General features: G+C 56.3%; 1 protein-coding gene across 1 annotated transcript in view; it reads right to left on the bottom strand.

Annotated features, from left to right (window-relative positions):
* Positions 1-1,036: 1,036 nt before the first annotated feature.
* BMP6 (bone morphogenetic protein 6) overlaps positions 1,037-9,178 on the bottom strand; it is a 149,566-nt gene continuing 141,424 nt past the window's right edge. Inside the window, exons 5-7 of the mRNA XM_038584127.1 lie at positions 3,505-3,581; positions 2,595-2,705; positions 1,037-2,499 (exon numbers count right to left, since the gene is read on the bottom strand). Of these exons, the coding sequence (XP_038440055.1) occupies positions 2,350-2,499; positions 2,595-2,705; positions 3,505-3,581 (338 nt within the window). The 3' untranslated portion in view covers positions 1,037-2,349. The remainder of the gene's footprint in view (positions 2,500-2,594; positions 2,706-3,504; positions 3,582-9,178) is intronic.

The raw sequence follows: 9,178 nt of genomic DNA, 5'->3' as shown, positions 1-9,178 counted from the left end.
TTGCCCAGCTATTTTTGGCTCCTGAGTGATTCTGGTGAAAGCATCCTCTAAAGCATCGCTGGTGAACTGCCCACGAGCTCTGGAAAGGCGGCAGTAGTGCTGCTCCTCTGATCTGAAGGGCAGAACTGGCTGCTTGATCGCGTGCTTGGTCACTAGCTTGGAGCAGATCTAAAAACAGAAACCCCAGGCCTCTGGAAGATACCTCCACGCCCACCCCCGGCTTTGCTGCCTCTGTCAACGCTTCTTTCATCGCAGAGCTCAGCCATTGTAATGAGAGCAGTGGGATTTCTGACACGTGCCTGAGTAAGAGAATGTTGGTGCCATAACCGTGTGCGTGCGTGTGCGTGCGTGTGCGTGTGGAAGCCTCTGTCAGTCATGGGAAATCTCATGAGAGACGTCTTTAGTTAGGTCCTCGTGAAGCCTAGAGTCCATGTGAACGGTAAGACTTGACGTCTCCCACAGAAAATGTGGGCAAGGAAGTTCCATGAGGCTTGTCCTGACTGTCCTGTCACCTCCCAGAACGTTTCTGGTTGGATTTGCCATCTGGGTACGGGGACCGGGGAGGCCCTCCAGCCCCGCTCTGCTCTGCGGAGCCCCCGCTCGAAGCGGCTCCAGATTCTGCTTCTAAGTCATTGAGAGGCTGACTGGGCTGCTCTCCACCGTGGGGAGAGCGCGATTAAATTGGCCTCAAGACCAAAGACTGAGGTGGGGGGGGGTGCTGGGCCAGGGCGGCACAGGCCACGTCGCCACCCGTGCGGGACCAGTGTAAGCCACGCCGTCCTGGTGGTTGAGCATTTCACACTGGAAAATAGGCTCCCTTCGGACTAGGCTCCCTTAGGATACGGACCTGTATGTCCTTTGCCATCGACTCCCTTCTCCTAACAACCCTCCATTTCCCACACGCTCTGCCCCACTTCCCATGCTCAGGGTGGGTGCGGTCCGTGGACACCCAGTAACTGGTGGTGGGACTCTGAGAAACAGAACCACGTCTGCTGTCTGGGGCAGGAGACCACAGAGCAGGATCTCGGCCAGCCTCTGCCTTAAAGGAAATCTTTATTAATTATGTATGGTTCACAGATGTCCTTTTAAAAACCCCAACTTTCTAGAGAAGCACAATCCTCATGAGTGGCTTCAGCTTTGCATCATGAGTCTTGTATTAAAATCCAAGTGGTACAATTTGTTTACACTATGATACTTTCTAAATAAACTCTTTTTAAAAAAAAAAAAAAAGTCTGGTCTCTCCTTAAATGTTACAGCAAAACAGATATAAAATAGACAATAAATTATAGTTTATATTTACAAAAAAGCTGTAAGTGCAAACAGTTTTAGATCATAAATGTATTATTTAATCAGTTTAGTATGAAATTGGCTTCCTAGTACATGATTGTGAAAAAAACACTTTAAAAATATTCTACGGTTTCTTCTGAGTCTTCCTTTCTACAAGAGAAACTGGGATTCGGGTTCATAAGGGCAAGCCCGCTGGACCCCCTCCTGGTGGTGGGGGTCGCCTTCCTCGCTTCCTCTCCTTGCTGGGTCTGACCCCGCCACCCGGCACGCAGTCGAGGAAAAGGCAAGGGACCGTTTTCCTGAAATGGGTGAAATCCTAGAGCCGGCCTTCCTGGGGCTAATGTGCTTTTTCCAGAACCCGAGAGGGGCAGGGCCGGCCTCGGGGCGCGGTCCGCGGCCAGCACCCGTGTACGGGGCCGCCGATGGGGGGGGACGGGCCGAGGTGTAGGAGTGACGCAGCTGCTCGACCGAAATCCGTGTCCCACACCCGCGGGCCTCCACCCTGCTAAGGGCAGCGACAGAAAAGGCACTTCCACGCGGCCCCGGGGGCGGCCCGGGCCGCACACCTGCATGAACTGCCCTTCTCGGGGTGCATCCCCCGCCCACCCCCCCCGTTCCAGTTGTGACAAACTACGGACCGGGCCGGCGCCTCGGCCAAGATCACTCTTCCTCCTCTTAGGGTCATTTCCCCTGTTCACTCACTAACACCACAAATAGCTTCATCTAAAGCTAAAGCTAGTTTGGGTGGGCTCTGGGGGGGGCCCTCAAAGCGATGCTTCTGTCGTTACCAGACTCTACCGCCGACGTCCAAACCCTGCTCCCCGCACACCAGCGACTACCCGCGCCCTTTACCGTGTGAGCAAATTCTTCGGAGGCCCTGGGAAGCCGCCTTGGGCAGTGGGGCACCAACTGGCCTGGGGCCGCTTCAAGGCCGCGCCTCCCCCGTCCCCTCCTCCTGGGTTTGTTTTTTTTTTGTTTTTTATTGTTTTTTGTTTTTTTAAGGCAGATGTTATCTGGGAACCCAAGGCTGTATGTGTGTCCCCAGCAGCTGGTTTTGAGGAGTTAGTGGCATCCACAAGCTCTGACAACCATATTCCGGTATTTTTTCAAGATGACATTGGAGTTGTCATCAAAGTAAAGAACGGAGATGGCGTTCAGCTTAGTTGGCGCGCAGCACGGTTTGGGGACGTACTCAGGATTCATGAGGTGGACCTGTTGCCAAACAGAAGGGGAGAGGCACCGTTAAGGAGCCACACCTGGTCGTGGCTTCCTCCTCCCTCGCGTGCAAGGGGCCCCCGGGTGCTCACCAGCGTCTGCACGATGGCGTGGTTCGTCGCGTTCATGTGCGCGTTGAGTGGGAAGGAACATTCTCCATCACAGTAGTTGGCGGCATAGCCCTTGGGTGCAATGATCCAATCCTTAGTTGAAGGCAAAGAGACACAACCTACGATCAGCATGTGCCCCTTACGTCATCCGTGCTCTCAGGAATCCTGGGAGCGGATACCCCTCGCCGGGGACAGCTGGGCACACAAACTCTGGGAGGCCAAGTTCATGTTCAGGCGGCAAAAGCTAGGGCATGAGCCTCATCTATCTGGCTCCAGAGCCTTCTCTCCCTCTGCAGGCCCACAAAGCCTTCAGTCGCTACCCACCTGCTGGGCCTGGGAGCACACAGGTGGGTGCTTAACGCACCTGGACCCACAGGCGCGGTCATCATAATGCCACCTGCTTATGGACGTCCTTTCCTATCACTCGTCACTTGTAACTCGCTTCTCAGAAACTAGTGGTGGTTCTCAGGTGTGGGGCTAATCGTCCGTGCTCTTCTAGATAATTCGGATGAGTCCATTGAGAGCCATTGGACCGTTAGAGGAGTTTCTCCAACCCTTTCTCAAAACACCAACAAGGTCCAAGTCCGTACGTGCCTCATGGACTATGAAAGACCAGGGGCAGAGCACCGGGAGCTGTGGGATTGATTCTGATGTACACAGAACGTGGGAACCTGGCTCCCTGGGAAGGTTGCTGGGGGCAGGGAGGGGGTGCGTTGGGCCACGAGGAGGCCGGCCCTTCATCCGCCTTCTGCCAGAAGCCCAGCCTCCGGAAGAGCTCGCAGGTCCCGTCCCATGAGGAATCACCTGGGCCCTCAAGCTCAAGATCTTCGAGGACAGCCGCTGCCATCGAGAGGGAAGGGCCTTGGTCTCCCTTGCTGTCCAGAGAACTCACCTGCCATCCCAGGTCTTGGAAGCTCACATACAGCTCATGCTTCCTGCAGGCCGTTTTCAACTCACTGCTGTTGTAATCTGTCAGAGGAGAGCAGAAGATGCGCCCATCAGCTCATCCACTCTTTCACTTCAACACTAACGCGGGGCGGGGGGCGCCTGTGGGCCGGGCCCCGTACGAGGCGCAAGACGGCAGGGAACGAGGCCCCCGCTAGATACACATGTGGTCCCCAAACAGCTGTCAGGCTCCCAGTGGCCTCACTCAGGCCACCTCGTCCACGCAGGTGCGAGTGCTAGGCCGCCTGGCACCCGGTACGTGATCACGGACTTGAGTGGATGTCCGCTGTGAGCCCCTGCTGTATGCAAGGCCTGCGGAGGGGGCGCCTGGGATGCCCTGAAGCCCTCCTCGGGCTCCTGACTTGGGAGACCTCGTGTTCACCAGACAACTACCCTAGGTGGGATCTGCTGTGATTCCCACAGGGACAGCCTTGAGGCTACACCGGGGCTGTGGGAGACCTGGGCCCTCACAGGAGAGCAGCCTGAAGGGAGGGCAATGCAGCAGGGCCTAACCGAGAGGCCTGTGAGCCCGCCAGGGAGGGCCACCCCGCGGCCAAGATCACGTCCCCAGTCTCACTTCCAGGGTTGAGCCCGCTGACCTGCACCAAAGCACAGGCTCCTGGGACAGTAGAGCCTGGTGGGACTACGTGGGACGTGTGCACCTGGCCTGCGTGGGGCAGCCGCCGTGAGCCTGGCCTCACCTAGAGGAGTGTGGGAGCGCCTGGACCATTCAGGCCAGCGGGAGCAGCTCTCCTGGGAGGCGTCCTGTGCTGGGCGCCACGGGGAACAGGAGGCTGGCTCCCTCCAGGAACTCAGAGGCCTCAAGGAGTGGCGTGAGACCAGGAACTCACCCAAAACAATGTGGATGCTACGGGCAGGCATCTGGGGAGTCCCACGGGGAGTTCAGAGAAGGGTCACGGTTAAGGGTGGGAGTGAGAGGAAAAGTGAGTGGTTCTGGTGGAATGAGTTGTAAGGACATGGGGCGATGAGTCAGGCGAGATAAAGCCGGGGAAATGAGTGGCCTGGAATGGCAACCGGCATCATCTGGACTTTCTACCAGAGGCATTAAAGTAGGCCTGTGAAGGCGTTTGAGCCAGAGGGGCCTGCAACTGGCTTTAGGAACTACTGTCATAGTGAACCGTGAGGCCAAAGGATCCATCCTGTGCTGGTGTCCAGAGACATCAGAAGTAGCCTCCAGAGAAAGGGTCTGAACCGACTGAGCTACCCAAGCGCCCCAAGACTCCAGAGGAAGCTTCTTGATCTACAACGGACTTCGATGGATGCAAGAGCAGGAGGTCCCTTGCACGCCACCTCTGCCCTTTTTAATCACATGAGCCAGTAAATCACCTAATTGTTGAAAGCCTACTTGACCTAGGTTCCCTGCTACCTGGACACCTGGGCCCTGAAGTAAGACGGGGCGTGCAGATCTCAGGAGTTTGGAAGGCAGAGAATCAAAGGGCACGGACGCAGCTCAGTCAGCTCTCCCGGGAGGAGAGACCGGCCACCTTTTGAAGGTGATTTGCTCATTCTAACTTTATTCATGCTCCCTTCCTGCCTTTTCAGCTTGCAGGGCAACCCAAGCTGTAATTTCAAGTACCCAGAAGTTGAATGCAAAGCCACCCCGGAGGGAGATTTTCACGATGAAGACTCTCTGTAAAAAAACAAAAAAAAACAAAAAAACAAGAAACCACCCACCATCCACAAAGCAAGACAGGAACCTCCTGCTGAAAATAATCCCTCAAGAAAACAGCAGGCACACAAAGGAACTGTCCCAAAAGGAGAGTTAGGATAGAAGAGAAAATACAGGGACTGCAGGCAAGGGTCATCCCTGAGTGGGGTTACAAAACGAATATCTAACGGAAGGGATAAAATAAGAAACAGAAACCCTAAAGCAAGGACATTTTGGATAAACAACGGGCCAAAAGAACACGTGGATGTGAAAGACAACAAAATAGAACTTTATAAAATTCTGCTGGAGAGACAAATGAAATGGATGGGTTAGATAGCAGATTAGACACCAATGAAGAGAGGATTAAAGAAGTGAACAAGGAATTTGAAGAAATGCCCCCAAATACAGCTTGGAGTACCATGGCTTGAAAATTGAACTCTCTCTCTCTCTCTCTCTGTGAAGAGATAATGAAAGACAGAATGAAAAGTCCAATGCATTTCCAATAGGAGCTTCTGAAGAGAATATTGGGGAGTTATATTCGAATACAGGAATGCGTGGGAATTTTCTAAAAGTGAAGGAAGGCCAGCGTCTTCATATTGAAAAGGCTCAGTGAGTCCTGAGCAGAGTAAATAAATTCCTCCCTGGCCGCACATGGTGACACTGGAGTATATATTAAACGCAGAGGAATTCTTAAGAGAATTCTGGTAATTCTTCTTATCTTTACCAGAAGATAAAAAGAAAATGAGCCACAGAGGAACACCAAGCAGATGGGCAGCCAACTGCTTTGCAACAAAAATACACAACATAAGCTGTTTAACACCCTGAGAATGATGCCATCAACCCAGAATTCCATACCTGGCTATGGCAGATGTTTCCTGCGTGGGCTACCCGGGTTCCAGTAACACCTCTCCCCTCTCACCCAGACAGGTGGGAATCAAGGCCCCATCTCCCATGAGGTAGCTCCTGCCTTTGTCCCCTGGCAACTGAGTATCAGCTTTTGACGAGAAGTCATGCAGATGCCCCCACCTTTGACAGCGTGACTCCAAGGGGAAACCAAGAACGGGTGGCATGGCAGCGAGTGTCCAGGGTGATAGCATCCAGAGCACACTGTCCTTGTAGCCGGGTCGGAGCTTGATCACTTAATTCTCTACGTGGTTCTCCAGCCTTCTTGTTGGCTGGATGAGTGCCTGCTACTCTTATTTTTCGTTAGAGTCTGCTTCTTTTTCATGTAGTCAAGAAGGGCCTTGACCCACTAAATGATTATTCAGTAGTTGGGAGACGGGGAGAGCAGGGCCCAAGCGAGGGGTCACTCTCTCATCGGGGTTGGTGGGCCTGGCTCTCTGTTAAGGTGTCTTCCAAGCAGAGACCCGCAGGAATGTTGGGAGCAAGGCGGGAGGCTGTCTGGGGCAAGGGGAGTCTGCACGGTGGGAACAGCAGATGTGAAGGTCCTGGGGCGGCCTGCTGTAGAACAGCCCGGTGAAGTCCACTCTGTGTTCATGAAAGACCCCATCCCCTGTCCACCCACTGGGCGCACAGCCCCTGGACGCTTCCCATTGGAGTTAGGCGTGGCCATGTGCCTCGACCCTGCCCACACAGAGGGGAGGCAGGGAGAAGGGAGGTGTGTGCTCCCAGGCCTGGCCCTTCTGAACTCGCCCACAGTCCTCTGCCCCTGCACGTCTTCTCCTGCCAGTTGCAAGTCTGAAGACTCCAAGGCCTCAGTTCCTTGCATTCTTGAAGTCGTCCTGGGTTAGATGATAAGTGATATGACTCCCCAACTTATAGTCCCAGTCTAGAATTATCCTGCCTGATCCCAGTTGGCTTTGTCCCCACAAAGTAAACATTCCCCACAAATGCCTTCTCTGTCCTGGGACCACGATCTCCCCAACGTCCAGCTTGGAATCATGAGCTATGGGAAAAGCAGAGATTTCTGGGGTACCTTTCCTTCCAGGCCAGTGGACATGGCGAGGAATATTATAACCCGGGAGATACAAAAGTCATGAAATTGCCCGACGGTTCCAACTCACGGGTCAGGCAACAGGTTTAGGATGGGGGCTGGCCACCAGGAAGACCAACCAAGGTGTCATGGCCAAGGACCTTGCTTCTACCTTCCACAGCTCTAGCTCTCTGTGAGCCTCCTGCGAGTCTGACTCTCAATGCGCAACAAAGAGAACTTTCTCCGTAAGAACAGCTATTTCTTTTAGAGCTAGACACTGGTATTTTTGTTAAGATCGGGGCCAGAGAGAGGAATGGAGGGATTCCACTCTGTTTTCCCTCCCACGGACCCTCTCGGGCTGCACTTAGGATGCCTTAGGACTCCATGCTGCATGCGGGCAGAGGGTGTATGAATATTTGGGAAGGTCAGTGCTCCTCAAAATACCTGTGCCTGCCACCCCGGGGTCGGTGCCCTGGGTCGTGGAATTACACGGCCACGCACCGTTCCGTTGGGTTTTAGGAGGGCTGACGGATTGCGGGAGAGCATCCTCCCGCCCTGGCCGCTGGCTATTTGTTGGGATGCAGGGTCTGGAGAGGGCCGGGGAGAGCTCCTACAGCGACAGGACTCGCCCGCTGCAGTGGGGAGAGGAAGGCAACCCAGCTTTCCCCAAACGGGGGTTGCCAGGCACGGGGAAGGCAAAGGAAAAGCAGCCGCGCGGCTGGGCACAGCCACAGGCGGGAGGCCGGGCCACACGCCCTGGGGGCAGTCGTCCTCCGTGGGACCCATGGGCGGCCCCATGCCCACCTGGTGAGACGCATCGGGGAGCTCGAGCCCCGTCTCCGACGGTCAGGCCAGAGTCCTCGGAGCCGGGCCCCCGCTGCCCAGCTGAGTCTGCAGACTCTCGAACCTGGGTCACGGGGAGGGGGGCGCGCACGCCGGCGATGCCATTGCCCCTTCACCCCCAGAGCCCGTCTGCAGCCCCCAGGGCTGCCCGGGCGTCCCCGGATGCAGATGTGGTGCAGGCTGGTCTGGGACCTGAGACACATTTTCGAGGAATCTGGCCTTTTCGAAGTTGAACAAGAGGAAGTGAAATCTGGCTTCCGCTCGTTCCCCGGGATTCGGATTCTTCGGCCGAACGCGGAGGGCAGGCCCCGGGCGCAGGCCAGCGCGGAGTCAGGCGCCGCCAGACCAGGCCCAGGGCGGCTGAGCCGAGGCCGGACCGCCAGGGCCTGGCCACACGTGGGTTGGGGCGGAGAAACCCCGCTACGAGGTGACACGACCGGAGGGGCACAGGAGCCCCGGGACCCGTCTCCTCCATATCAGACAAGGGCAGCTCCACAGCTGCTTCCAGCAGGAGAGAAACGCTTTCCCTCACAGGGAGCTGGGGCGGCCCCACCCTGGTGGGGAGGGAGGCCTGAGAGGCCGGAGGGCTGAGTTCTGTTGGTGGAAGTTGTTAGGGAAAAAGTGGTCCTGAAGTAAGCTTCAGAAGCGGGGCAGACCTTGGGGCACCCGACGGGCTCCGTGCAGGGAGCATGCTGACTCTGGATCTCAGGGTTGTGAGTTCAAGCCCCATGTTGGGCATGGGGCCTGCTGGACAGAAAAAAAAAGCCCCCAAAGCAGCCCTGCCTGTTTGCCCCCTAAGGGAGGAGCATCTGGCAAAATCCTCCGGCCTCTGTCCCCGTGGATGCTGCGGAGCAGAGCAGAGGGGCTCTGGGGGGGCCGATGAGGGCAAGGGCGCGCTCCCCGCACAGGGCCCCCCGCACCTCGCCAGGCCTTCTGGGCCGTGGAGCGGTGGTGCAGACCCCCCCACCTGGATGCCCCGGCCGAGCGGGGCTGAGCGCCCTGGGCCAGGTCCTGGCGACCCTTTGTCCCTGGCCTCGGGGCCGTGGCCCTGACACTCAGGTTCATGGGTGACAGTCTCTGCCCCCCCCACCACCTCAGCATCCGGGCTTCCCTGCGATGCTCCAGGGGCGTTTCCCCCTAGGGCGAGAACTAACGAGACTAACGGGGCCTGGCTGA

This window comes from Canis lupus, chromosome 35 (assembly GCF_011100685.1).
Source record: "Canis lupus familiaris isolate Mischka breed German Shepherd chromosome 35, alternate assembly UU_Cfam_GSD_1.0, whole genome shotgun sequence".
Taxonomy (NCBI): domain Eukaryota; kingdom Metazoa; phylum Chordata; class Mammalia; order Carnivora; family Canidae; genus Canis; species Canis lupus.
This window is presented reverse-complemented; position numbering and strand designations above follow the sequence as displayed.